The 16513-nt window shown below is 40.2% G+C and overlaps 1 protein-coding gene and 1 long non-coding RNA gene across 3 annotated transcripts in view; one reads left to right on the top strand and one right to left on the bottom strand.

Moving 5' to 3' along the window:
* The window catches only part of LOC131424557 (uncharacterized), a 25535-nt gene extending 9022 nt beyond the window's left edge, over nt 1–16513 (top strand). Inside the window, exon 2 of the long non-coding RNA XR_009227816.1 lies at nt 16233–16513. This is a non-coding gene — a long non-coding RNA (uncharacterized LOC131424557). The remainder of the gene's footprint in view (nt 1–16232) is intronic.
* Sptlc1 (serine palmitoyltransferase long chain base subunit 1) overlaps nt 1915–16513 on the bottom strand; it is a 60779-nt gene continuing 46180 nt past the window's right edge. The window contains exons 13-15 of one of the 2 annotated variants that reach the window (XM_046453896.2): nt 8595–8712; nt 5285–5358; nt 1915–3283 (exon numbers count right to left, since the gene is read on the bottom strand). In XM_046453896.2, the coding sequence (XP_046309852.1) occupies nt 3190–3283; nt 5285–5358; nt 8595–8712 (286 nt within the window). In that variant the 3' untranslated portion in view covers nt 1915–3189. The remainder of the gene's footprint in view (nt 3284–5284; nt 5359–8594; nt 8713–16513) is intronic. The other variant, XM_046453902.2, reaches the window with a different exon arrangement.

The following is a 16513-nucleotide window of genomic DNA, read 5'->3' as shown; positions in this document are numbered from 1 at the left end:
GCATTTATTCTAGTTTGTTGGCTGAGTTTTTAAGAATAGGTTGATTTAAAAGACTCAAATTTAGTTGGTTTAAAAGACTCAAAAAGTATAGGTTGATTTAAAAGACTCAAACTTGCAATCCTCTGTCTCAGGCTCCTGAGTCACTGGGATTACAGGTGTATATTTTACACCTGACTCAGGAGGCTGAGACAGAGGATTGCAAGTTTGAGGCCAACCTCAGCAACCTCCTGTCTCAAAATGAGAAAAAGGGCTGGGGATGTTGCTCAGAGTAAGCACCCCTGGGTTCAATCCCCGGTGACAAAAGACAAAGAAAAACTCAAAATTGGGAAGATTTTGGTTATTATTTCTTCAAAAATATTGTCTATCCCTCTCTCTGTCATTTCTTCTCGTCTGCCCTTCCCATGCCTGGAACTGGTTGACAGGTCTCAGATGCTCTATTCATGTTTCTTCCAACTCCATGCATTCTTCTTTAGATGGGTTATTTACTAATGACCTATCTTCAAGTTTCCTGATGTCTTACCATTTTGTTTTTCTTAGTAGTTATTTTACTTTTTAACCCCTGATTTTCCATTTGACTCATCTCTTTTTTGCTGAGATTGTTACTTTTATTGATTTTCTTCAAATTTATTAATATGGTTTCCTGTAGTTGTTTAACTTATCTATAATAGTTGTTTTGAAACTGTCTGCTAAATCTAATACCTGGTGACAATGGAGATGGCTTTTTTGTTTTTGGTGGCATCAAGATTGATGGAACACAGGGCCTTGCATTAGGCAAGTGCTCTACTACTGAGCTATATCGATAGTATCTGATTTTTGAATATATCTCACAACTGGTGGCATGTTACATAAAGTGGTTTCTTTTTAGTGGAACATAAAATAAACACACATGGTACATTAGTTGAGTTCTGAACTTGATGAAATATTGCTATCTATTTTTTGTCCCAAATTTCCTCAAAGCCCTACTTCTCCTGAGTCAGAATCTAGTCGTAGCTGATGAGAAGGGAGCAGTTGTGCTGTTTCCTCCTCCCTAGTGGGCAACTATATTGGGTAGAAACAGGTTCCCAATGGTTTCCGTGCTGTTCAACCAAGCCTGTTTTTTTTTTTTTTTAACCAGGGATTGAATTTAGGGGCACTTGACCCCTGAGCCATATCCATCCCTATTTTGTATTTTATTTAGAGACAGAGTCTCACTGAGTTTCTTAGTTTCTCACTAAGTTGCTGAGGATGGCTTTGAACTCACGATCCTCCTGCCTCAGCCCCGCCGAGCTGCTGGGATTACCAGTGTGCGCCAAGGCACCTGGCAAGTCTCCGCCTTATGAAATGCAGGATCACTGACAGAGAACTCTGGAGTCACCTCACTCTTTTACAAAGAAATTTGTAACTTGCTTCAGTTTGATACAAAATTTTCATTTTGCCTCAGTTTGATACAAATTTTACTGTTTCAATCAGTTATACATTTGTTGTGGTAATATTAATGAACTGTGGTCACTCTACAGTTTACTATAAAAACACTATCTTTGGTTCTCTATTAGTACTCTGTGGTTCTGCAGGTTAGTGCATTTCAAAGACTGAAGCTGATTAATGTGTATTGTTCCACCATCTTTCCCAGAAACTTTCACCATGCATATTTAGTAAATAATATGAAACACCTAGATGCTATTTTGATTTAGAAAGTGTCATAATGTCACTGGTATTTTTTGTGGTCCTTAGTTGCCAATGCTTTAAGTCTGCAAGAAACTAGGAAATTTGAGATACTGTATACTCTTTGGTTGGGTATTAAAGAAAGGGAATAAGAAATTATTATTTTCTGAAACAAAACAAAAAACCACAGGCAAAAAGAACACTGCTTTAAATTTGCAAAAAGGTAAAACTGAGACTATTCTTTTGAATACATTATATATGCAAATAGACTGATTAGGAGGAATGTGCATTTATTTCATTAAAAAAACAAGATTCATCCCCTGGACAGTACTGTTTCCTTTAAAGCAGCAGCAATTACAAGGCACATATGTACGAAATACCTCAAGCAAAACAGAAACTGAACATTAAAAAATATGTGTCATTTTAAAAAGATGTTGAAGATTATCTGTTAACATGAACATAGCTTATAAAAATGACATCATCTTTTACAATTTTATTCCTTTATTTTTTAATAAAAGAAGGAATAATGGTGTAATGCCTATGTGCTAATCCCGTAGGACATATCAGAAACCTCTATACCATTTAACTTCATTTGCTAAAGAGAAAGCAGCTGAAGTATAGCTTACCATTTCATTTTTACTGCTTTCACATTTTTCTTAGAGATCTGAAATTCATCAGATGAAAAGAAAAAGTTTTCACTTTTCTTACCTTAGAAAAAGCCTGTCATTTTATGTCCCTAGGCAAACCCACTGTATCATAAAAAACACTTGAGATAGTTTAAAATATCAAGAATATGAACTGAATTTGGGGATCAACAAAACAACCTTCTTCCTAAAGATTAGAATCAACACATAATAAACTAAAAGGTAAATTATATTAAAATAAAATAGTGTTTTATTTAAATTATTGCTCACTTATGAAGCAAAATAATTATTCTCTGGTTAGGGATACTCAAATTAGAAATGGTATAACATCAATATCTAGTATATATAAAACTCTACGATTCAAATATATTATAGTGAAATTTATGATAATCCCAAAAGTGTTCCTTTGTATATCAGCCACCATTTAGCTTTACATGAAGACTAGAAAAGATATGGTTGAATTAACTCTTCAGTAGTAAGTTCACATATGAAGTATTCCTCTCAGCTTTAATTAAGTTGCCAAGTCATTTTTCAATGAAATATTATTAGGAGTGCTTACAGAATCAATAGGACAGAAGGGAGACGAGAAATATGACGACGACAACAACAGTGAAGAATATAAAATATTAGTATAATAAAACATTTAAACAGCACTAAATAGCACAATTTAAATACTAGTTACACATCATCATTAGTCTTTCTCTTAGAAAACCAGTTCCTGGGCTTTAGATGTGTTTTCTCTTTAAAAATCACAAGCATTCATTCTTCTCAAGGTCACACATTTGGTCCATATCCAAGTTGTTTGGAAGCACTCCTGTCAGATATCCTCGAGTTCTCTTTAGGTCCCCCCTGGCCACCAAGAGGTCTCAGTTTTGTCTGCGAGCCACTGGGTGCTGGACTCCACCTAGAGCAGGACAGTCTGGGCTACCTCCTTGATGGTGGATGCAGCTCTCTCCAGTTCCTCCTCTGTTTGTTCGACTGTAACCACCACCCTGATGCTGAGAAATAATAAAGGATATTAGAAATCACTGAGTCAAAGTCTACACCGTGGGCCAGCCACCTGAGGCCAGAGAGCCAAATCTAGCTGCTACCTTTTTGGTCCACCAAGTTTTGCTGGAACTTCACTTGCTTATAATTCACATACTGTCTCTGGATGCTTCCCTACTACTACAGCAGAGGTGAGACTGTGAGGGCACTCTATGGCCTGCAAGCCTAACGAATTTACTATCTGGCCACTGGCAAAAGCTTTACCTCCCAGCCTATACCATGGTGTGTTCCTGGGCAGAGTGATCGTGCTGTGAGGCCTGCTATGGAGGCTGAAAAACTGTCCTCTCCATGATCTGCTACTCCATGCTGGTGGCAGGACGACGACAACTCAGGCACACAGCAGGAATTCAACACTTCTCACATCAATTTTAGCATTGTTTGTTTGTATTTATAATTCAAAACAATGTGGACACTTTATAATACTTGCAGGCAAGGCAGAAATTTTCAAGTTCTCAGGAAATTAAAGAAATATGACCTCGGGGCTTATAGCTGAGTGGTAGAATGCTTGCTTGCCTAGCATGTGCAAGGCCTTGGGTCCATTCCCCAGAACCATACAAAAAACAAACAAACAAACAAACAAACAAACAAACAAACAACAACAAAAAAACACTGGAAATATGAACTTCATGGGACAAGACTAGCAGACCACCTTTGTACCCTCCACTTTCCTTTGAAAACACTTGCTTCATCCACTGTGTAGTTACTTATTGAGCTGTGCTGTTTGTGTATGGAGCATCAAGGGCACAAAACAAGCATGACTCTAGTCCCCCGTGTTGGTGTTCTCACTAATGAGCAAGTAGACTCCATACTTGGATACGCACAACATTAACAAGATCAGAGCTTAATGGCACTTCTTTTCAGTTGCTGCCTAAATGATCTCCACAAGTCCCAGCGTGGCTTCGCATGTACAGAACATTCCAACTCCTCAGGTTTTCTCCTGTACACCTCTGGCCCTTCTGCAGCTATCCTCGGGGCCTGAAGATATACTTGAAAGGTTTCCAAGCCACACTGAACCTGGAGTAATCATGCCTCCTTATCTGCAGCAAGGACACAATGCCCAGCAGCTGCTTGAGGAACTCACACAAATGCTCCTTGACTCTGATGGGATCACATCCTGATAAACCCATTGTACTCCGACAACACAGCAATATACCGAACCTGCTGAACCTCCTCACTGAGCTTAGCCACTTTAAATATGCTTTGAATACTTATGTTAGCCAACAGTTGGAAAATTCAACCCACACCAAGTCTATTTTTTAAAAAAGGTATAGAATATCTCACACAATTTACTGAATATCATACTGAAAGTGAAACAGAACTGTGGATACACCTTCATGCTGTGTGAAGTTGCAAATGTTCAGCCAAACCACTAGAAGCTGGGGACAGTCTGTGCTCAGTTCTCCTGGCTTAGAATGGTCACCTGCTTTCTTCTGTGACCTCCTGAAGAGGGCTATGGTTTGGGTGTCCACCTCCTCTGACTATAGTACTCAGTCTCTTTTCTCACCTTCCTTCAACTGTTTGTATGCTTCCGCCTTTGCTTCAGTGTTTGCTGATGAAGCACTCAGCACTCTGGCCAGCACGGGCAGCAGGACAACTGTAGCTGAGACATATCCCTTCCCTATAGGATGCTCCTCATGGCAGAAACTGCTGCTACAGAAATTGCTGCCCTTGGAACGTGGTAGATGGCAGCTGATCACAACCTGTTTGCCCCAGTTCATTTCTGGGATCCCAGGCATTTATTTGAATTAACTGAGAGGATACTCAGTCCTGAGGTGCTTTTCAGTTAAAATTCAAAAACTTCTAGTTTAAGGAAAAAACTGGTGTCATATTGTATTTATAGACAGATATTCTTCCATATCCTGTGATACTCTTCCAAAAATTTTCAAAACATATATTTCATGTGGAGTTTAAATAGGAAAAAAAAGTGAGGTCATATTTTAATATCAACCAACCTTGGAGGAGGGAGGCACTTCTCTTCTTTCTCCAAGTAGCGGGCCTGAGTTAATGCAATACTTCTGTTCATGCACTGAAGGAAGAAAAAGGAATACATTAGCAGCCTGGACTTCAGACACTGGTAATTAAAACAGGAAGGTACACTGAAAACCTCTACAGTAGATTTAATTTACTCTTCCAGTTATAACTGCTAACAGACAAAACTAAAATACCACAATATAATCTTGAGCAGCACTCACTCCACAGAATTTTCTGCAATAATGGGTATGTTCATGCTGCAGTGTCTGGGACAGTCGCCACGAGCCCATGTGACTCCTAAGTATCCAGAGAAATGGCTGCGCCACAAAGAGACTGCATTTTACTTTATTTTTACTTGGTTTGAATTTATTCAGCCACGGTGCCTGACATTTCAGATAAAGCAGAGCTAAAACACAGGGAAGTAGTATGAGCAAAGCCTTCTGGGCCAACCCAGAGCTGGACTTAAGAACAACATTAGCAGGCCAAATCAGAGAGAAATTGCTTCAATTCATCTGTGAGCAGTAACGATAATTTGTATGTGTTCCATTTGGGCAAGGTGCCACCAGAAAGTCTGGTGTTGAGTTTCTTGTACATTTTTCCTGTGTATCAGTCACCTGTCAACATTTTTTTCTTTTAAATTAAAACAATCTCTACTAAAATAAAGCAAACATAAAAAACTGGAAACAAGATTATAGGTGATGAAAACATTTCAGGATTAAAGATAGGAATGGTTGTAGAACCTTGTGAATATATTAAAAACCACTGAACTATGTGAATTACATGTGTAAACAAATATAAATATATATAAAATCACATAAAAATAAAATCAACAGAGCAAGAGGGTGACATAAAGGAAAGAACAATGCCTGGCTGTATCAGTCCAAAGGGATCATGTTGTGAGCCTCAAGGACTGGGTGGGAAAATCAGCCTCTCACCGATTCCAGAGCCAGGAAGTATACTTGGAAGCATGAGGCCCCTTGGAAACATCTGCTAACTCTGGTCCTGGCCGGGTAAAAGGCACTATAAAGCACAGCTCAGTGTGTGAACAGAGTCCTGGTGAGCCACTCAACATAAACTCGGCAAGAGTTCTTCTCGGTTCTACAAATTGTAATGAGAGTCACTGTATCACAGTTCTTTTCTCTCTTCAAATATGAAAAGAAAAGGGGGGTGGGACAAAGATTGTGAGGATTTTTCAGATGGGGATTGTGATTATGTGAAGAAGCTATAAGCACTTTCTGTTTTCTTAGTATAAATGAAGTTTCCAGATAGTACTTTGTTCCCTGTCCCAGGATGCTCTCTCCTCACTCTGCTCCCAAGATGGTGTCCTGAGAGACCCAGCATCCAACAGGAGTCCACAGAGAGACGTCTGGGGTCTGTGAGCTTCCAGAGAATTTCACCTTCTCGTTTTGTTATGAGGATAGTCTATGGAAGCATAGTTTGGTCATTTCAGGTACATGAGTGCCTGGTCCCTCTCGGGAAGAAAGCAGTTTAACTATTGCTATCTAATGAAAAAAAGAACAGAGGGGCTGGAGATGTGGCTCAGTGGTAGCGCGCTTGCCAAGCATGCGTGAGGCACTGGGTTTGATTCTCAGCACCACATAGAAATAAAATAAAAGATATTGTGTCCACCTGAAAAAAAAACAAACAACAACAACAACAAAAAACCTAAAAAATAAAACAAACAAACAAACAAAAAGAACAGAGAGGATTTAGTATGAAGCAGATACACTGGCATCTAACTGCCAGCATCCCCCCCCACGCAAATGTGTGTAGACCACTGTCCTGAGCTAGTTCAAGAGGAGACTGAATGAAGGAGAAAAAAGAGTCCTCCCACAGGATTCAGCACAGTCACATGCAGCTTACAAGGGGCTGCTCCATCGCCATCAGCCTCAGACACCACTGAGGGTGGCTCTGCTGAAAACCCCGACTCACCTGACACATGAAGGTAATGTAATACATTTTAACTGTCCAGGCTTACCGTGTCGTTTGTAGTGAATTCATAAATTTGTTTTGGTCTTGCTTTTGTCTAAGAACTCTAATCACAAACTCACTTTTGCATCTGTACATATTTAACAGTGCCTGAGGGAACACAGGTGACATTTCCTCAACCATTAGTCACTCCAGCCCAATCCTTCACACTCTGACACGTTTCCTTAATTAGGAGTCTCAGATTCTGGGTTTTGTCAACTGATCCTAAAAGGCTATATACTGCATGTAGTCCTCCATGGACACAGTTCAAACATTACAGGACGGAGGCAGCTGAGATACTCTGTGCAGCCAGAGGTGGCCTTCACACCTGGGCTGCATACTGACCAGTCACTGTGACTAAAAAACACCTGCCTGAGACGCCACATGGACAGAGGACTGGTATGGGGGGCTGGCCTGGAAAACACAGAGGTCAGAAGGCAACCATCATTAGCAACACAAGATGCCTGGTGGTACCATCTTAGGGCAGGAGCCTCTGAAAAGAACTGTCAACAGGGCCAAGAAGTGGAGTGAAGCCCATTTTCATTCTTAAAGGTAAAACTGATAGCCAGTGTTGCCCAGGGGCACATGCTCACAGTGCTGCAGGACCAAGGGATGGGTCTTACAGAGGAGGAGGACAGCTCAGAGGACAGCGAGGAGGAGGGCTCAGGAGGCAGTACTGCAGCTTTCCTAAGTGGTTGCTTACTCTCAATGTCTAAGTCGTAATCAGAAGAAAAATGATTTTCAGGAAATAAATTTAAATGCATCTCCCAAATTAGAAATATTACAGAGGACTTCCTTCTTCCTTTCTGATTAGGGAAGAATTATGATTTCAGGATGACAATGATGGGCTGTCTTCCAGCTACCAGAAAGGTGAGGTGCAGAGGTGTGTGTGTGTGTGTGTGTGTGTGTGTGTGTGTTGGGGGTGGGGTGTTTGCCCCGTGTCCGCAGCTGTCCCAGAATGTTTGGGAATTGCATATAATGCCTCCCAACCAGAATGTCTGCCAGCCTGTGAGAGCTTCCTGCAAAGCTAATTATTCAGGGGATAAGTTGAGTGTATTTAAATAAAATGTGGCCTGAATGCCCAACTTCAGTGGGAGGTGAATTGACCCAATGGGAGTGAGGGCCTGTGGCCTGTCCCTAGAGGCACACTATGACCCAGCAGAGTCAGCTGGGGACTATCCACATGCTGAGTGTGGTGACCAGCAGCTTCTGCTATACCCTGTTTCTTGGGGCAAGGAGATCTTTCTGAAAAATGACATAAAAAACTGCTAGAAGTGAGGGTGGAAGAGGTGGGGAGGTTCACTTGAGTAAGTGAAAACTGACCTGATTTACGATTTCCTGAAGTAGTTTCACATCTTTCTCTCGAGACCCAGTGCTCTCTTCCAGTTGTAGGTGAAATGCTGGAGAGAAGGACTCCCCCACCACTTTTAATCCAGAAATGCTGAAGAAGGAAACACACATACCCCCATTAATCCCTTCTAGGCTCAAAGCTTTCTCATACATAAATAATTTTAAAAGTCCACTGTCAAGGCCGAATGAACAGAACAGAATTTATGATTCTGATGGAAGCACTGTGTGGTGTGAACCTGCGCTTTGGGCAGTGCTTCCCAGGATAGGAAAATGCTCACAAAGCAGTTCTGTGAGTGCGGGACTGTGAGAAAGGCTCCCTGGCCCCAGGACGACGCAGTGGCCTCCTGTCTGTCCTGTTTCTAGCCTCCCGGTGGGAGGCTCATGTGCTCCCTTCCTGACAGAAACCTCCTCCCAGGTTCCCTGGGCGTGGTCCATCATCACCTTACCTGCTCTGATCTGCTCTCTGCTCCCACTACAGCACTGCGCATGCCTGGGCCCACTCCCGTGTTGTCTCTGGGGGGTCTGTTTCCTCAGCACCCACGTCAGGGAAGGTCCATTCTACCATTTTCTATTTACCCTGTTTGACTACTTCTTACTTATGACAACTTATAATGTGATGCTTCCTTGCTTATTTATAATAGAGAGGCATGTATCTTCTCTATTATAAACTATAGGAATGACTCCTGACATTAAACAGTCAGTAAGATTAAAAATTAAAAATTTCCTTCTTTTTAAAAGAGAGAGAGAGAGAATTTTTTAAAATTTATTTTTCAGTTTTCGGTGGACACAACATCTTTATTTTATTTTATGTGGTGCTGAGGATCGAACCCGGTGCCCCGTGCATGTCAGGTGAGCGCGTTACCGCTTGAGCCATATCCCCAGCCCTAAAAATTTCCTTCTTATGTGCATGATTTGTTTAAAAAATTTACTTGGATTAAGATTTTCTTCTTTCTTGGTATTAACAGCAGAGACAACTTTTTTGGGATTAAAATTCTATATTTTAAAATGATTATGACTTTCAAGGGTAGCTTTCAATCTACCCTTGATTATCATGAGAACCCCATGCCATATTATTTAGTCAGGTTCACTTAAAGTCCATTTTTTAAAAAATATTTTTTTAGTTGTAGGTGGACACAGAGCCTTTATTTTTATTTATTTTTATGTGGTGCTGAGGATCAAACCCAATGCCTCACCTGCACTAGGCGAGCACTCTACCACTAAGCCACAATCCCAGCCCTTAAAAGTCCATTTTATCCTATAATAAAAAACATTGTTTGAGTTTTGGTGACATATGTCTATCTGAAATTTGGCCAAATATTTGAGATTGCTTTAATTTAGTTTGTTTTGCTTAGATTTATTTTTTCTCTTTGAAAAGATCTTAAAAAGCATTCAGTGGTACACTTGAATTTTCTTGGTTTGGGACTACTGCTATTGTATGGATAAAGACTCCCCCAAAGAGAGGGGGGAGCACCGAGTTAATGGCCTGGGGCCCAGGGGAGCACTGATGGGAGATATGTGGACCTTTAGGAGATGGGGCCTGGAGAGAAGGACTTCCCCACCACTGGAGGGGATCCAAGTCTCTTCCTCTTCCTCTTGTTTCTTGGCTCATGAGGTGAGTGGTTTGTTCTGCCATGCAAACCGCTTCTCCAAAGGCCCAAAGAATGGGGCTATTGATCACTGGCTGGAATTCTAAAATTGTGGGCCATAATAAACCTCTTCCTTTTCTAATTAATCTCAGGTATTTTATTGTAGTGATGTATTTTATTGTAGTTAGCTATAGTACAGCTAACAGGTGGTAGGAATCATGTGAGATGCTGGAAGCTAATTTCATCTGGCTTTCAATCTACCCTTGAACATTACTAACTTGTGTCTCCTTTCCTTAAATGTAATACATCATACCAGAACCTCTCTTTAAAACAGGCTGCAGGTCTGATTCATGGAATTTTAGAATCTAAGGATCTGAAGTGTGGGGAAACCTTCAAGATTAGTTCTTATACTAATGTAGAAATTTAGCAATGTGCTTTCAATCTACTTCCTATGTGAATTTTTAACAGGTATACCAGAAAGTATCAATTTTCTTGATCATATTTTCTCAGAGGAGAACTTTAAAAATTACTTTTTAAAATATTTCACATAAATCAAATAGCCTGGCCTTTGCTCAACATATACAAGGCACCTGAAGCCCAAATCTAGTTTGTACTTTGACCAAATGTGCTCAGCTTCTGTGGTGCGTAGGGCAGAGATTGGTGGGAGAAGAAATGAAATAGCATGGCCTATCTCTGTCACTAGAAGAGAAAAATCAAGTGAGTTTAACTAAAATCAAATAGACAAAAGCAATCATGAAATTCATTTGGAAAAATAAGAGACCCAGAATAAACAAAGCAATCCTTAGCAAGAAGAGTGAAGCAGGAGGTATCACAATACCAGAAGCCAAACTATATTACAGAGCAATAGTAACGAAATTGGCATTGTTTTGGCACCAAAATAGACATGTAGACCAACGGGACAAAACAGAAGACAGAGACAAACACATATAAATACTAGACAAAGGCGCCAAAAACCTACATTGGAGAAAAGGTAGCTTCTTCAACAAATGGTGCTGGGAAAACTGGAAATCCATATGTAGCAAAATGAAATTAAACCTCTCTCTCTCACCCTGCACAAAAATCAACTCAAAGTGGATCAAAGACATAGGTCCTAGAACAGACACCTTATGCCTAATAGAAGAAAATATAGGTCCAAATCGTCATCATGTTGGATTAGGACTTGATTCTTTAACAAGATTCCTAAAGTGTAAGAAGTAAAATTAAGAACCAATAAACGCAATGGATTCAAACTAAAAAGCTTCTTCTCAGCACAGGAAACAATCAGTAACACGAAGAGAGAGTCTTAGAATGGGAAAAAAAAACTTTACCACATGCACCTCTGATAGAGCACTCATCTCTAGGATATATAAAGAACTCAAAAAACTTAACACCAAAAAACCCCAAATAACCCATTCAATAAATGGGCTAAGGAACTGCATAGATACTTCACAGAAGAAGAAATACAACTGATAAACATATGGAAAAATGTTAATTATTTCTAGCAATTAGAGAAATGCAAATCAAAACTACTTAAAGATTTCATCTTACTCTAGTCAGAATGGCAAGTGCTGGTGAGGATGTGGGGGGAAAAAGGCACACTCATACATTGCTGGTGGGACTGCAAATTGGTACAGCCACTCTGGAAAGCAGTATGGAGATTCCTCAGAAAACCTAGAATTGACCCGGCTATCCCACTCCTCATCTTATACCTAAAGGACTTAAAAATCAGCACATAACAGTGATGCAAGCACATCAATGTTTATAGCAGCTCAATTCACAATAGCTAAATTAGGAACCAACCCAGATGCCCTTCAACAGATGAATGGATAAAGAAAATGTGGTATATATACACAATGAAATATTACTCAGTCTTAAAGAAGAAATTATAGCATTTATAGGTAAATGCATGGAACCAGAGAACATCATGCTAAGTAAAATAAGCTGATCCCAAAAAACCAAAGGCCAAATGTTTTCTCTGATAAGTGGATGCTGATTCACAGTGGGGGGAGAGATAGAGAAGAATGAAGGAACTTTGGATTGTGCAGAGGGGAGTGAGGGCACTGGGTGGGACTGTGTGGCTGTGAAGGACAGTAGAATTAGATAGACATTATTACCTATATGATTACACTACTGCAGTGACTCTGCACCATCTGCCAGAGGAATGAAAAGCTGCGCTCCATTTGTATTCGATGTGTCAAAATGTATTCTACTGTTATGTATAACTAATTAGAACAAATTAAAAAAAAACAGAAGGGAGGCCAGTAGAATAGAAGAAGGGGATAGGGGAGGGAGGGGAGGTACTGGGGAATGAAACTGATCTAATTATACTGTTTTATTGTATGCATGCATGAACATATTATAAAAAATCCCACTGTTATGTATAATTATAATGTGCCAATAAAAAGGGGATGGGGAAACCCAAATGGACAGAGTGTTGCTCAAACCCCGAAACCCAGAATTTTTTAAGAGCCTAATATACAGGCTTTAAAAAACAAGTTTGGCAAATGTTTCATTTTATCCAAATAGGTAAATCCCATGCCCTGGGCTAGGTTTGAGCTCAGGGCAATCAACAAAGCAGTTACAGCCTCTTGCCATGCTCACAAGCTAGGGAGAAAGCTAGACGCCAATCACTGTCTTTCACAAGGGATGAGGAACCTATAAGTTTCTGAAACAAAGGCAAACCAGCACAGGCTGCTGAATTCTCCCCAACTCTATCTCAGAGATGACAAGAGTGAGTCAAGTGGAGAAATTAAAAAGAAAACAAAAGACAATGTAATGAAACAAGAGTGATAAAACGAAAGAAATTAATGAAAAAAAAAAGTACAATAAAAATATATAGAGCCCCAAAATAACTTGCTATAGGGAAGATTGTGGAAAGATCATTCTGAAAATGAAAATGGACAAGAGGGAAACATAAAATAAAAAGGGGAAATAACAGAGACACAGGAGAGATAATCACAGACTATCCCAAACAACAAGAGGTCCCAGGCCTAGATATCCTTTAAGGATGGGGGCTACCCGACTCTAAAGAAACAAACCACGGAGCCTTTTCTTCTCTGTGGCTCCATGAAGCTCTTGTTGAGCAAGAATGACAATGCTTCTACACAGGGAATAAGAGGAGGATGCCTGCTCTTACTGCACTGCTCAATACAGTATCACAGACCAGACCAATCCAATAAAAGAAGATGTATAAGAACTGGGAAAGAAAGACAGAAAACCATTATTGCAGATAACAGGACTTCTATGTACATCATCACAACACAATGAAACAAACTACAGGACATAATATCAATTTAAAAAATCATATTCTTACATATTAGCAATAGCCAAGTAGCAAATATAAAGCACAACCCCATTCACAATAGCAACAAAATCTACAGATAGTCTAGACATTTTCTTTTTTTTTTAAATACTTTTTTTAGTTATAGTTGGACACAGTACCTTTATTTTATTTATTTATTTTTATGTGGTGCTGAGGATCGAACCCAGGGCCTCACACATGCTATTTGAGTACTCCACCACTGAGCCACAACCCCAGCCCCCTAGACATTTTCTTTAAAGGTCTCATAAAGATACAAGGGCCTTTCTGGAGGCAAATATTTAAATTCCATTAAAGAACACAAAGGAAGATTTAAATAAATAGATGATGTTCATGGGTGACAATTCCCTCCACAGTACTTGAAAAAAGTAATACAATTCCAATCAAAATGCTAGTAATAATTTTGGAGAAAACTGTATTCCAAAACTAAGATAGTAATAAAAGCAAATATAGTAACAAAAACAGAATTGAGCAAATAAACCAATAAATGGAAGAGATGGATCAAAAGCAGACCTATGTACAAATGGGAAATGTATATGATGGTGGCTGCCCTATAAATCATTAGAAGAAAGGATGTGTCATTTGGATGTTTCTGAAGCTGTCCTTACTCATCTTCTCTCGACTCCAGTTTCTTCCTGTGGCCACTGTCCAGTTTCTGTTGCTTTTTATAGAAAACTGATAAAAATTGTCATCTACTTTATGTTCAATCCCTTTCTTCCCAGTTTCTGAGGAGCCTCCTGCTACCAGGCATTCCACCCCTACTGAAGTGCTCACTGTCACAATAAACTCCATATTATGAAATCAAAGACTTATCAATGTTTGGTGACCTGCCAGGACTGTCAGAAGCAGCACGCTGCATGCTGACCTACAAAACCACCTTCTTCAGTTGGCTTCTGGGACCCTGGACTCTTCTGCTCTGCCTTTTCCTTACTTGATTTCCTTCGCTGTTTTTTTTGACTTCTTCACACTGAAATGTCTTAAATAGTATCTCTATGCTAATGGCTTCAAGCTCAGGACTTATTCTCAAACTTGTGTATCCAAATGCCATTCTCTACTGGATGTCTGATGAGCATGCTAAGCTTAATACATTCAACACTGAATTTCCCCACCAAATATTTCTTCCAGTTCTATGCATTCACTTATCAGCTACTCCATTTTGTTGCTCAGTCCAAAAACCTTAAGATCAACCTCGAATCTTCTTTCTCACTCACCCTGCATTTGAACTTCTGGCAGACAAGAGTGGATTCCTCTTCAAATATATCCAGAACTCAAACACTTTTAACTGCTACTATGGAGGTGAAACTCAACACCACCTTCTGCCTGCATCAATCTCTTAACTAGTCTCCTTGCTTCTGTTCTTATTACAGAACAATATATTATTTCACACTACACAAGAGTAATTATGTCATGACTTAAATCTAGTTGTGCTATACCACTCTTTCATGCAAAATCATGCCGTCCCGTCGTGCCTGAGCCATGGCCAACAAGGGCATCACCTGGCCCTCACCTTCCATGGCTTCCCCTACTTCTCCCCTCTTGTCACACTGGCCTCAGACTTCTGTTTCATCTGTCGTCCCTTCTACCTCTCCTTCAGCATGTGTTTAGTATGAGGTACTTGGGAGAGTCTCCAAGTGTTGCTACTGAGTAGGTGAGTAGATGTAAGGCCTGGAGTCCCAAAGTGTGGCAGAGAGAAACAAAACTGTGATTTGTCCACACACGGGGGTCATGAAACAATTTAAAACTTCAGGTAAGGAAGAAGGCAAAAACCCTAAGACGGCAATGAAAGAAAAGAGGGCCAGCAACGAAGTCCTAAAGAGCAGGGTTTTGAAGAAAGCCTTTAAAGGAGACAAAGATAATACAATTCAAAGCTGTAGAAGGAAACCCACAAATGTGGTGTAGCAGAATCTCAAGAAGGAAAGAAAGAGTGGTCACCTGTGTGAAAACCATGGCGACATAAGACAAGCCTGGTGGATTTTGTATCACAGTAACGACCAGTGGGGACAGGACCTCCACAGGATTGGTAAAGAGTAAAAGCCAGGTCTCAGCAGTAGGTTTCTAGTACAAGTGAGAAATGAGAATGCAGAGAAAGCACACACAAATCTTGAGAAGATTAGTTACAAAGAGAAACCGAGAAATGGGGTAGATATGCTAGAGGGAAATGTGGGGCCATGAGTACGGGGAGTTTAAGGATAAGAGGGTTGAGAGGACTTGAATGTTACTGAAATAACTCAGCAAAGGGGAGGGACTGATGATAAGGCAGAGTGGACAACCAGTGGTGCTCAGTCCTTAAGAAAGATAAAGGGCCTGCAATGACTTGTATATAATAGAGCAGGGGCTGGAAAATGGGGAAGATTAAGTGACAGCAATGTGGTTAGGTTGCCCACAAAAAGGAACTTCAGAGAGAATAAAAGGCGGGACAGAGCTGGGGTAGATGGAGGCCTGGACTCTGGAAAGGAACACAGTGAAGGACATCTGAGGCTGTGGTTGATGAATGTGCAGGGCTCCCAGCATCCTGCAGTGTGCTGGCATATTAATATTTCAGGAACCAATGCAACTGGAATCAACAAGTAATATCCCTCCAGCATGAATCATGCAAGACTAACTTCTGCTACTATCACAGACACACCCAGAATTCTAATTGTCTCTGCCCTACTTTATCTGGAACAGCTGCAATCTACTCCTTTACCTACTCCCCTTTTCTTTCAGCAGTCCCTGGTTTCCATATGGTGCAACAGAGAAAGACTTCCACAACTGAAAAGGCAACAAGGAAACCCTCAGGCAGTGTGAGATCATTTCCTATGAGACCAGAAATCAGCGTGAAGATGTCACACCAACCTTATTTTTTTTCTCAAGAGGAATCTTAAAGAACTGCTCCTCTGCAATTTTTACTTTTTATAAAAAGAAAACAAACACATGTAACATTCACTGCAATTTCATTTCTTTTTCATGTCTTAATTTAAAATAAAACTTAGTTTACTAAAAAGTAA

The sequence above is a fragment of the Marmota monax genome, unplaced genomic scaffold, assembly GCF_021218885.2.
Source record: "Marmota monax isolate L192 unplaced genomic scaffold, Marmota_monax_Labrador192_F-V1.1 WCK01_AAM20220418_F8-fsc00217, whole genome shotgun sequence".
NCBI lineage: Eukaryota > Metazoa > Chordata > Mammalia > Rodentia > Sciuridae > Marmota > Marmota monax.
The sequence above is the reverse complement of the archived record's forward strand: the minus strand, read 5'-3'. Positions and strand labels throughout refer to the sequence as shown.